This window comes from Chrysoperla carnea, chromosome 3, assembly GCF_905475395.1.
Source record: "Chrysoperla carnea chromosome 3, inChrCarn1.1, whole genome shotgun sequence".
NCBI classification, from domain to species: Eukaryota; Metazoa; Arthropoda; class Insecta; order Neuroptera; family Chrysopidae; genus Chrysoperla; species Chrysoperla carnea.
This window is the reverse complement of record NC_058339.1, coordinates 25,225,967-25,240,127: the sequence shown is the minus strand read 5'-3', so window position 1 is coordinate 25,240,127 and position 14,161 is coordinate 25,225,967. Positions and strand designations below refer to the sequence as shown.

Sequence of the window (14,161 nt, the reverse complement as noted above, 5' to 3'; positions counted from 1 at the left end):
TTGGTATTAAACAAATTTTAAGTTTTAACTGCAGTTGCTTGAATGCCGACAACTTTCTTTTAACGTATATGGCAGGAAAAAAAAAGCCATCGTCAAAAAATGTTTAAATATTTCTATTACCAAACTTTCATTTATCAATCCTCAAAAATGCTTACCAATTTGAGTGTTAAGAAATAGGCCATTTAAGTGTTAAGAAATTTTTTTTTCCTGCACCCTTTTTGCTGGGATTCTAAAAGAGGTGTGACAAAATAGAAAGAATATTTCTTAACACTTCAATGGCCTGCCTTATGAGATCTATTTTAATTGAAAATAAAGTTACTTGACCCAGTATTTTTAAATATAAATAAATAAAAAGGGGGCGCTTAGAGGAGATTTTTTGGAGGACAATTTTCTGGAGAGGAAAATTTTTCAGGGCGTTTCGGGGAAGGAGATTTTCAGGAAGTTTTTTTAATTGTTAGGTGATCTTTAATGCTCGGTCGTAAACCAAGCCTGGGTCAACCAGGTACTAAGTCCAACGAGGCAAACAATGCGTCAGTTGTTTTTGTGACTTCATTCTGCTTGTGTTGCTACGTTTGTTGCTACACTTTCAGCTATAAGTTAAAATCAATATATTGCAGCTTTGACTATAAATTATTGAAATATAAACTTAAGAGTATAAAACAATTTCAAAACGGATGATTAAAATGCTCGAGAATAATTATAATTTTTGATTTTTACCTTATTAAAATAATAATAAAATTAATAAAAATAATTGATGGGGTTTAACCTCCGTGTCTCTGGCATATACGTCTTAACAGAGGCCACCAACATCATTATTTTTTTAATCTTTATTTATTTAAACTACATTCGTATACAATTAAATGATGTGGGTGGAATAGATTACTTCATTCTTATCCAAGCGACGACAATGTGTGAACAACCTAGGTCTAATTAGAAAAGCGGATAAAGTCGAATGCGTTTTAGCCTGCTCGGCTACTTTTTAGTTTATTAAAAATAAATTTACGAGTGCTTCCAGTGTGATATATTTTTCAACTCCGGAAACTGGATATAAATGATGTTATATTGTATTCCTATACCAAATATTTTGCTTTTAGTTGTTAATATCTACTGCTAGAGTTTTGCCAACGGTGCACAATAAATTATTATTAGATATATTAAAAATAAATATCATTTATTTACATAAAATATTCATGCATATTATTTAATAAATAAATAAATGAATAAATTTAAAATTCTCATGCAATTTGTATCTATGTAATTTGTTCAATTATTATGATATTTTATCATTTATTTTACAGTTATAATTATTAATACACTTTTATTTTATATTGACTTCTCTGTGGTCCATATATTCTATCAAAATCAGTTTGAGATTCTAATAGGTAACAAAAAAAATTGTGGCATACAGGTACTACATTTTCAACCGGAGATTTATTTTTTTTACAATAAATTCTTGATCAACTTTTAAGAACTTTTAAACATAAGCAGTATTATCTCATTGGAACATTGATATTGCTTAGAATTAGTGAAAAAAGGCCGTTATTTTATAAACGCATTTATTGGTTTGTAACAGAATCGTTGAACGTGACTAGTATACTTTAAAAAGTAGAAAATAATTTCTATAGGCTCAAAAAAGGACTGATTAAGAGAAAATCATTTTATCGTAAAAAAGCGGATGTATGCTTTTTAAGATAACTTTACTTTTACCAATATCTGTAAATAAATTTTCAATAATTGAAATCCAGTACGCTTTTTAACGATATTTTTTTCTACTTTTTAGTTCAGCTATTTACAAAAGCATGTTTTTTTTTTTTTTAGTTTTTTTAAACTAATATAATTATAAATAAAACTTCGTGATGCAATTTAACGAAAACGCCAAAATTTCAACAAAAATACTACTAGAAATTTTTTACTTTTGTTACATAGATTACGTACACAATTATCAATTTAGGGTCCATCAACAAAAGTAAAAATTTTGTTATTTCTCATATTATTTTAAATACCTACTCAACTACCTCCAGAACCAGTTAATTGACTCACGCTTTACAAATTAAAAATATTATTATTTTTTTTTTTTTTTTTGTAATTTGATTTTAATGACCTTTATGAATTTAATTCACCATATCACTTCAAACTTCCTGATTGATACTAAGATAAAATACCTTTAATTACCACTATCATATTGAATGTCTCTCTACAGGGTCTTGTATAAATTAATGATTGCGAAATAAAAATCAATTAAAAATTTTATGAGTAAATTATTAAATTTATAATTAACTACATGATTGTCCAAAATTTAAATTCATTAATCAAAGAAAACCTCAATTGAATTGGTAGATATAACTACTATAATTACTAGAGTGATACCCACTCGCTTCGATGGGTTCAAAAGTAAAGATTGATAAAGATTGCTCCCGTTTATCCCTTTTCTATAACACTCGAAATAATGATGGAGATTGTTTTACACTACACAGTTAAAATATATTATTTTTTTAAATGTATAATAGTAATTATTCATTGAGTATATCAGAGAAGGCGGCCTTGATATATTTGATATTGACTATTTTTACAGAAATCTGTTATTTATTGTAATTTCAAATGTCAAATTAAATTAAATTTATAATTTTTTTTAAATATATCTTTATAAATTATATTTCATGTGTTATTCTGATATATCAGCTATATTGCTGTACAATTTCATTAAAAACCATTCGCTAGTTTAAGCGTGAAAGCGTAACAAACAAACAAACAAACAAACAAACATGGTTACTTTCGCATTTATAATATATAGAGATAGAGATTTCAATAGCACGTTGGAATAGGAGAGTTTTTTTTTAATATTCAAAACACGTGAATCAGTTTCTTTGTCTCCCAGTATATATAAATAAACCTTTGATATGGAGATAAATATCACCACTACCACACCTATGAATATGAAAATGTAACATAATCTAATTCTTCCGCTCTCTAAGTCACATCAATGCATTGATAAAACAAACTATTAGCATTCAGTTACCTATAAATTTAAAATTAAAATAAATAGGAAACTTATCGCAAGTTTTACGACACCCTCAAAGGTTGGAATATTTCAAGGTAAGGCTATTATAATACCTATCAAGATTGATATCATTTTGTAACTTTTATATGATTGAAATTTTTTTTTTTCAAATTTTTCAATTTCATTTTGATTGAATATGTTTGCGATATTTTTGGTTTTACTTTCTGAATTCTACAGCTTCGTACAGTTTTTTTCTCCACTTATTGCTTCTCGGGAAGTAAAAAAAGGTTTTTTTGAATAGGATCATTAAGCTTGTATCATTTAATTTCTAGAACCTTCCTTATTACTGAGTAAACTTTTCACTGCCAATATATTGTTGGCGAAACTATTTCGATATCAGAGTGTTTTGAACAAAAGTTGTTAATTTTTTTATAAGCAACATTTTTTTATATTTAAACTTTTGCTTTACCTCTGACGGTTTAAAAGATAGGTCCTACGGATCTGAAATCCAGTTGACCTTCGTTGCTCATTTACGAACACAAACTCACTTTTAACGTCTTGAGCAGGCTATAAAAATTTCAACTTGATATCTCATACAGACAGACGGGCAAAATAACGGAAATAGACTACTTAGGCGATTTTATGAACACCTATAACAAAATTTAGTTTATAGCATCAACATTTCTAAGCGTTATAAACTTGGAACTAAAATTAAAATATCTTGATATATTTCATATATGTCTTACAAAAAATACAAACTTTTGACATTGAAACCTCAAAATCCTAGCTCATTACCAAACAGAGTTAAAAATTCCGAGGCATTTTAATACAAGGATAAATTTTTACATTTAATTTCTGCCAAATCTATATTTTAAAAAATGTTTCAAAAACCAAATCGAGTATACCTTTAAGGTCACTTAAAGATGGAATCCAAGTTGCCTACGGGCTACTCAACTTTGATACGAATAACAGTTGCTTGCGCTGTTGCTTTCTGTATCTGACTTACCCTAAAAGATAAATCTCATTAAAGGGTGTCTAGGGACTTGTTCTGAAACATATTCTGTTTATATGTGTATAGCAATTTTTTTGGTAAGTGGCAAAAACACTTATCTTGATGAAAATTAGTAACTACGAATTCTGTATATAGATGAACAGAACACTTTATTATTATTTGAAAAGTATTTATTATAAAATTTTCTTGCAAAAATATTTTATCTACAAAAAAAATAGCAATTACCATAAACGTTAATCCATATGCTTAATGTGCATATCTATAGAAGTATATATATATATTTTTTTTTTTTTGTAAATATCTAAATATCTTTAACATTTTTTCCACGTACGTAATAAAACAATTTAGTTATAATAAAATTGTATAGGGGTAACAACATAGGACATAGAAATCAAAAAAAATCAGTTATTAATTTTCATGTTTCAATGAGCAGTGCTTTTAAATTTTCATATTGAAATGGAATCAATAAATGATGATGTAAGTTTTTACTATTTATAAATGTTTTTGTTCAGGGATCATTGGTATCATAGAAGTGTATGACCCCATTTGTGTGTATGAAGAAGGGATGGTATTTATGTGGCTATAATGGCAAGGTTGTATAATTTTAGTAGCTAGCGACAACGGCACAAAAATGTGACAAGTCCATACATTATTTGAAAAAAAAAGCTGACGACTTGTGTCTTAGCTGTAGCTTTTCCATTTTTGTCAAATCCTTCAAATTTGCATTCCTGGATTGCATTTAAATGATACATCTTGTTAATAATATGATCGAGTAATAACAATGGAAAAGGAGAATTAACTGAGTTACTCGTTTAAATATTCGGCATAAGTTTGAGTGTTCTTTTTTGAACTATTTATTATTAAAAAATGATACATTCAGTAAATACCTAGGTATTTATTAAGTAAATTACTTATTCAGTTAAGTTCAATAACGCAAGAGCACCACAAAGTTGCACAGTGAAACAAAGAATAGTGGAAAGCGTTTTTTGTGCGTATTCCGATAAATGACTAATGTTACTTTAGGTACCTACGATAAAAAAATATAACCAAAACCAATCTCCGAAATTAAACAATCAAGTATTTAAAGTACTGGGTCGTACGAGAAAATATATTGCTTTGTATGGTACCATGAAATTGATAATACCGTACTTTGAAGTACGCACGCACCTACACAAATATGATAAGTTTCTAATAGACCTTATCCTCACTTTTCTCACGTCCTAAGCCAACTATCGTGCTACCAGACAGACGGACGAACGGATCGGCAACCGAAAAAGCACTAATTAGATGATTTTATGAACACCTATACCAAAATTTTATTCGTAGCATCAATATTTTTAGCATTACAAACTTGGGACTAAACTTAGTACATCTTAATATACATTACCTACATATATACAGGGTATAACAAATTATGCATGAAATATTTTTATACCATGTATATATGAAATATACATAGTATATTAAGTTTAGTCCCAAGTTTGTAACGCTTAAAAATAATGATGCTAGGAAAGAAATTTTGTTATAGGTGTTCATAAAATCACCTAATTAGTCCATTTCCGGTTGTCCGCCCGTCCGTCTGTGGACACGATAACTCAAAAACGAAAAAAGATATCGAGTTGAAATTTTTACAGCGTACTCAGGACGTAAAAAGTAAGGTCAAGTTCGTAAATGAGTATCATAGGTCGATTGGGTCTTGGGTCCGTAGGACCCATCTTGTAAGCCGTTAGAGATAGAAAAAAAGTTTAAATGTAAAAAATGTTCCTTATCAAAAAATAAACAACTTTTGTTTGAAACATTTTTTCGTAAACATCACTGTTTACCCGTGAGGGCGCCAATTAGGCGGAAATTTTATAATATGTACTATACTTGATTTTCAGTTATGTATGTGTCACATGCTTGTATGTGTTATGTGATAAAGAAATCAACACTGACTATGCATGGTATTTCAACAATTAACTCAGTCAATTGTTTGTTTTCACTTGTTTTTTTATACTTTTTTTATTAGAACGTGTATTCCATACCATATATGGTATATTATAAAGGATGCCTTTATTACAGGCGAATAACTTTAATCTGAAATAAACATATATGTAATATACTCCTATATGGGCAGTTGGTACGGGAAAGAATGTCCAAACATTACGGTGCCGACAATATTTGTTTTCTCTCTCGTTCGAGACATTTTATCTATACTGCGCATGCTTGAGAATTCTCTAAAATATGTATTACATGCGCAGAGCTGACAAATGCGATCGGAAGAGTGAGAGAACGATACACTATCTGTTTCACTTAGTCCGAACGCCTTCCACTTATAGGAACTGACCATATATGTTTACGTATTACATATATGGAAATAAAACACAGAAAAATATTTTTAGTATCCATGTAATTGACTTTATTTGACAGATAATTTTCAAATGTTTTAATTTCAAAATACAAAATTATTTTCGTTTTGCCGGCAAAAAACAAAAATTATTCCACTCAACGATTTATTGCTCTGTTATTTTGTTTAAAAAACAAAAAAAATGAACAAATTAAAATTAATCTAATTACTTAAGATATGAATATCATATACCAATTACCGACTGTATAATGAATTATGTATACATGCATTATAGTTTATTGGATTGGTTAAATTTATGGGTATTATATTATGAATAGCTAATTGCATTGTTGTTTAACTTGAATTTGAATTCATTGCACTGATAATAATTGTTATTAAGTCGTAATTTCAGTTTCATTTATTTAAAATCTATAGTGGAAGCCTGCATCTTCGTCTGTTAAAATTCAGGTCTTTATGTGCTTTCAGTTAAAAAGATAAAGACAAAGTTTCCAAAAGTCACAAAAAAAGGTCATCGGGCTTATTATTATTATCTTTTCGTTCAAAGTTGGCTGAAAAAATGATGAATCATATATAGTTTATCCTTTTCAATTAAATATTTCTATATAAAAAAATCTAGAGATTGTGATAAAAAACTATCTAAAATATTTAGACAATCTTGTTATAATAATACCATAAAAATATAAATAAGATGGTTGATGATATAAAAACAAAATTTTTATTTAATTATGAGTTCATAGAAAATCCATCATTTTATGAACAAAGACGACTATAGTTAGAGTATTGATGGTCGAAGAGCGTTATCTATATTATCAAATCTATAAGCATCAATTACACACAATATATTATATTTTTTTGTAGTTGCGTGATATTGTAAAGCTAAAAATAACTCATTACTTGACCACAAAGCATGTATTTGGTTTATATGTATGTACTGTACAATAAACCAAAACTTTTTTACAATACTGTAAGCTTACAGTCACCTTAACTAGAAGTATGTAAATAAATAAAGAAATTGCTCTGTTTTATAATCGATATGAATGTAAAGAATGAATTTTTTATTTATTATTTTAAATTATTTGAAAAAAAAATAGAATTAGCTTTAAGGAATAAATTAATTTTTTATAGAATATTAAAACACAAACTTATGCAGCCTTAAAGATTTCAGAAATATTTCATTATATTTTATCCGGGACGATTCCTGACGGATAGTTTTTGGATCACACTATAATGACAATTTTAAGTAAACATTTTTTGTTTTGATGTGGGGACCATTTAAAAGCGTTGTAAATTTATTAAATATTTAAATCATATTTGATATTATAATAAAAATATTTCATATAATCGTTTTATGACTGATTTGTAGTGTATTCAAAATATTTATTTTTACGTCATTTGTTTACATTACTTTTTTAGTCATATTTTTTTAAAATATAAACTTATACATTGTATCGAAAGTGTCATGACTCACATTTTTAGGGAACTCCTTAAATTGAGCTAGAGCCTTTAAAATCGGTATGTAGATTGAATAAGTGTGAATGGATATGCCTTTTGTAGGCATACCAACTTTTCAGAACCTCCCCTTTTTATGTCGAAATATTGTGTGTTTTTCCAATAAATCCAATAAAAATGGAAGAATTATAATTCTAATAATAAATATTTGAAAATTTGTTCCAGAGTGCCACCCATGGTCAGGTCAATCAGGGCTATCAAACCAGTTATGACGATAATGACAATGAGAAAACGTTACCAAAATCCATTACGGCAAATGCATCAACTAAACTGGAATTACAGGTTAGTATTATACCTACATACATATCCAATCGAAAATTCTGAGAGGCCACCCACATCATTATTTGTTAATCTTTTATTTATTTAATTACAAACATATTTACAATTACATTTTGATGTGGGTGGAGTCGGTTACTTCGTTCTTATCCAAGCGACGACAATGTGATCAATTCTGCACTCCCATTAATTATAAATTGTTCACACTGCCGCTGCCTGGACTCGAACCCGCAACCTAAGTCTAAATGGACAAACAGACAAAGACAAACGCCTTAGACCGCTTGGCCATTTAGGCTCTTCAAAAAATATAATGTGCGGCTGAAATCCATTTCGAAAAAGAATAGAGAAGTTGCATTAATTCTTTTGTCACAAATTCATATAATTACTTATTTAAATTTGTTAGACGAGAGTATTAAATTTTCAATGTAAAACATATACCACTAGTTCGATTTACATCTAGGCATATAACTATCACGAGTATGACAGAGTACATGCGTTAAGCAGTGCATCTAAGTAAAATAAAGAAAAATGTTTTCATCGAGAACTCGTCTTAATAAATCGACATTAAGATTTGTAGTGAAGATTATCTAAATAATAATATTTCTGTAAGATTATCTAAAATATTAATAAGTTGTAAATATTTGACTTTAAAAATATCCCATATTTAACATGCTCGGTTACTATATAATAAAACAAAATTATTTTAAAATACATAATTTTTTTATGATTATTGTCATAAACTTTTTGTTTTTCTTTTATAAATCTTTTATTACTTTAATCAAGAATAAAAACACTCATCAAAAGTAATAACATTTCACTCCATAAAACTTTCAAAAAAGGTGTGTCTCTCATTACAACATCATCCCATATTTTTCATATTTTCCAAGGTCAAACTATAAAAATATGAAAATAAAATTACTAAATGCTTTATCACTGAAAAACTTAAATCGAAATATCCGCAATTAAGTATATGCAAAGTATCACAAAAAAAAAGATAATTTTTTAATTTTTTTGATCCTTTTTTCCAATTGCAGTATACTTTTTTTTACCATTTATCGAAAGTAGACATAACAACGAGTAAGTGAATCAAAACTGAACTCCACAGTCGGTGTTGATTTAAGAGAAATCACAGTTAAAAATTTCGCTTTTTTATTTTTCTAAATTAAATTTAACCACTAAATATTCCCGTTTGAATAAATTACTGACCTTTGCAAAACTAAAAATTATCTATTACCCAAGTTTCAGCTTTATAGAAATTTTTTTATCAAAGAAAAAAATTATAAACTGCAAAAAACGGTTTTCTGTTATTTTTTCGAAAGACTTTGAGGTTCAGGTGAAAATGGTAAATACAAAAGTTGTAGATCTTTATTTCCTACAACTTTTATATTTAACTGTTTGGAATAGGATGCACAGTTTAGAAAGAGCACGCAAAAAAAAAAAAAATTCAACTCCTAAAAGTCCACCCATTCCACGCCGGGAATAGCTGCTGTCGGTTCGATTTATTTATTCCTCTTTTACAAGAGCTTGTTCGACAATATTCCGCTATCAGAGTGATGTAACGGTATTCTTTTCTTCTCATTTTTACACCTATTTCTACTGATATACTAACTATTTGATTATAAATTTTCTTTTGAATAAAATTAGTATTGAAAAATCATCACGTTCCCACTTTTTCAGAATTTTTTGAATAATATTTTAATCTTTATTTTCAAAAAAAAAAAATTAGTCATAGGGATTGTTGACGGAAGTGAAAACTCAAAACTTTGGAATATCTTCTTTTTTTTTCATTAATTATTGCATGAATAATTATAATTTTATAATTTGTAAATTGTAATTATTAACGTGTGTATACAAAATTATTATAAAAAAATAAGCAAATCATAAAATTAATCATTTTTCAAATTAATCCAGGAACAGTAATCAGAAGTTACCAAAGATCAGAATCACTTAGTTAATAGGTAATTGTATAGCTTTTATTATTATTACATAGGTGTCGTTTTTTCGATTGAAAAAAGTTTTAGTTTCCATAAGATTTTACTCTACCAAATATTATTTATATTACATATCGTCCAACGCGGCTATAGAAGTTTTCAGTTCAAAAAAACAATTAATTTGCTGCGATGTATTCGCCGTTAGCCATATCCAAACAATTTGATCACCAAAAAAAAAAAATTTAATTTAAAAGTTAAATTCTCAAAAATTGAATTGTAAAAATAAATAGATACCGCATTGTAATAAAATTGAAAAAAACCATATTATGATTTTTTTATTTTTATAATCAGATAGATTTACGTAATCCATAACGTATTTACGTATAACAACAATCAATGAATAAATAATTTCAACACGCAAACGTAATAAATAAATAAATTAGTAGTATTACTTGAATTTTTATTAATATAATCAAATACATAAACTTGAAAAAAACGAAGAGTCTATGGTGCTACTATATAGTATACATACATATATTAGTGTATCGGTAGCCTGTAGCCTATTCGTTGTGTGCGTAGTCATGGTAGGGATAATAAAATCGATGCCAGCGCTTTAAGTGAAAAATTTTGGAGATAAAGTGGGCTGTTATGACTAATTTGCAATTATTTACATGTTAATGATATAGAAACTGTCAAATTAAAATGATTGAAAAACACTAATTAATTAAACTTAATGCATTAAAAATTGTGAAAATAAGAAATCAAATTGTACAAATATTATTTTTCAAATGTTAATTATCGTAATTATTTATTTAAATTTGTGAAACAAGAATATTAAATTTTAAATGTAAGTTTTCAATGCAATCCACACAATTATATATGCATCCATTAATTCTATAATTAAAGTAGTGTATCGTTGTCATGGAAACGAAATTCACGCTCGGAGCGAATAGCTGTTACTGTAGCAGTAATACCCATCACAATCTCCTGAGATTGAATTTTTCTAATAAAATTTATAGCAGAGCACAAATAAATTTACAGATTCAACGTCATATGGTACAATGTATAAATAAATACGATCATAATATAATTCTAGAAGTATAAATTCACCTTTTCGGAATAGTCGCGACAATAAGGTGGGTTTGAGACTCCCTAATAAGTAAAATTTACAAAATTTAAAAAACCCCCGACAAATACGATTTATTCCTTGTAAACTGATTTTTGGAAACTTAGGTATAAAATGTTCTCAATCAAGTCAGTTCGACCGTGTAGGGGCTACGATGCCTATGAGAAACACACAGACGCATAGATAAACACTTTCAACTTATAACACTCCTCCTTCAATCAATATCAAAGTGGTGGTCAAGAACATCAGATAAGATGAAAAGGATGCTTAGAGAGCTATCATTTTTTGGCACAAATTTTTGGAAATATTTTAATTGAAATTGAATTATTTGAGTTGAGTTTGTTCTTTTGAATTATTGTTTTGAATTACTTAATTATTTTACCATTTCACTTTTCGAAATGAATTGAGCCAGGTTTATTTAACCATTCATTTCCATAGTAATTATTTATATGTTAAAATTATACGTCATGCTTTTTCCAAATTAAATCGATTTTGAAGGTCATCGCCAATTTTACCTTTAAGTAACCGGGCGTGATCACTTGAGAAATCTATTTTTAAGATAGTTGATAATTTCTCAAAAATTACGTTTTTTAGTCTGTTTTTTTGGGATCAGTTTTCCACAAAATTAACATGAAAAGTGGAAAATCGAGTAAATTCAAGTTTTATATATTTTTTGGCTCGCTGATAACGAAATTTAAGTTACAAAAAAGAAAATGTTTGAAAATTTGTGGAAAAATGGAAATAATTATGAATAATTTTTACATTTGGGGACTGAAAGACGAAAAAAAATTTTTTGATTTTTTTGTTTGCGACCACTGAAAGCGATAATAAAAAAATAAATAAGAAAAATTCATAGGATTTTGTTTGTCAGCGTTTTTAACATTGCACACATATCAGCTACACTTTCCTAATAATGCAAATAATTAAGATCCGGATTTTGTATACTTAATTTTTCTCATTGGAAAAACGTTTTAAATAATTGCGTAGATTACATTTGGTTTTCCATCAATGTATTGAATAATTTTCGCCATTCGTTAAAAAATAAAATAGTTGAAAATTTATTATGAATCAAATGAAATTATAGTACCTACTAAAATACCCACCATTCAATGCTATAAATTTTCACTTTTGTTCTAACATTTCTTATCCATATGTATAATACAGGTCTAATATTACCAGAAAATCAATACTATGAGAATTTTATGATCCCTTAAAACTTTAGCGGTTTGATACTTTTTAATGTAATAAAAACTTGCAGCACTTTAATTATAAATTTGTAACTAAAAGGTAAATAATATTTTAAGAAATGGGTACATTTTTAAAATAACATTTTTAGAATTGAAATGAAATGTTACTAATTCCCAAGATAGTTGGTTACTTGTTATTAAATTCCATAAATCAAAAACATACCATGCACATACCTTACAATAAATCTTAAACATAAACTACTAAATAACACTATTTCAAAAACCATATATCTATTAATTATTATATCCAGATATTCTGGGATGATAAAAAGCAGAACGGGTTGAAAAATCGTTTCGAATAAAATTCGAAAAACAAATAATTTTTTTAATTCAAAACCCGAGCCTCGATCAAATCCGTCATTTTGTTTTATTACCAAAGTCACCATTATTAATCCTGCCATGGCAGATAAACAGAATGATGCCAAACGCATGCCCTAAATTTATTGAAAGACAAATACTGACAAATACTATGCCTGGCGCTAGACCGAATATATTTTAAATTAAAAACCAATAATACCAGATTAATGTTATAATAAATTTTTAATGAATAATCTGTCCCATGCAATAAAAAAATGTTCCCAAGTGATTTTATTCTGAGACCATGTCAAAAAGATTTAAAAGAGGGGGGCAAACAAGGGCTTCAAAGTGTCCTGTGTAAACATGAAATGATAATAGCAGACGTTTTAATTGCGACAAAAAATGAAAAATAGCGTTTTTTTAAATAGCATATCTTGAAAACAAAAGGGTGTTTTATGGTTCACCTACTCAATAATTATTGGGAAGAGTCTAAAAAATACATAATTCGTTTTGACGGAAGATTTGGTACATGGGATTAATCTTTCCCAACCCTTTAGAAAGATTTCATTATTTGACTAAATTTAACTCGTACTTTAACGTAATATTTAGTCTAAATATACATCCCATGTATAATAACTTCACCAAATCGAATTATGCATTTTTTAGGGTGTAGATATCACAAATGTGCCTAATTGCAGGACCAAGACTCCACATTCTTGAAACCTATTAAAGCTAGAGTAATTTTGAGCACAAATTTGAAAATTATGACCCAAATTTAGTAGGATTATATACTTGGTTTATCAAAAGTGGATAAAATTTGAATGTGATAGAGCAAAATTAAATTTTTTGGATTCTAATGACGTCATGAAGTTAATAAATTTGATTTTTTTCATAATACAGGCAAATAAGGTCCGATCTGAGTGGAATTTTTTTTAAAACCCACTTATTTTGGGTCATTTTTTTCAGCTGCGATGTCAATTTCCCGCTAGCTATCACTAATGTGCTTAATTCCAGGACCAGGACTCTACATTCTTGAAACCTGAAGGTTCTACAACCAATATTGTTAACGCCATCCCTCTCTCATGCATCGTTTTGACATGGTGGCAGAAGAAAATCACTTAGATACATTTTTAAGATGGCATGAGACGGACTATAAACGCTAAATACAGAAGGATACTGCAATGTCCTATTAACGTAAATATGTGTAATAAAAGTAATGAGTATAGAACAATATAAAATGACGTCATCACAAAGATTCACTAATTATTTTTCTAACAATAAAACTGGTCAATGAATGAACGCAATGACAAATTATAATGAAAAAACTTCACATCCATACTATACCCTTCAAGCATGTTCATTATAGTATAAAGTACATATTATATACATAAAAATTTGTTTTTTTCCCACGCAAAACC

General features: G+C 27.9%; 1 protein-coding gene across 2 annotated transcripts in view; it reads left to right on the top strand.

The window, feature by feature from the left end:
• The window catches only part of LOC123294687 (sodium-dependent nutrient amino acid transporter 1-like), a 57,908-nt gene that overhangs the window by 14,882 nt on the left and 28,865 nt on the right, over positions 1-14,161 (top strand). Inside the window, exons 1-2 of one of the 2 annotated variants that reach the window (XM_044875799.1) lie at positions 4,353-4,487; positions 8,032-8,148. In XM_044875799.1, coding sequence (XP_044731734.1) covers positions 4,467-4,487; positions 8,032-8,148 — 138 coding nt within the window. In that variant the 5' untranslated portion in view covers positions 4,353-4,466. Of the gene's footprint in view, positions 1-4,352; positions 4,488-8,031; positions 8,149-14,161 lie in introns of those variants that run through there. The other variant, XM_044875800.1, reaches the window with a different exon arrangement.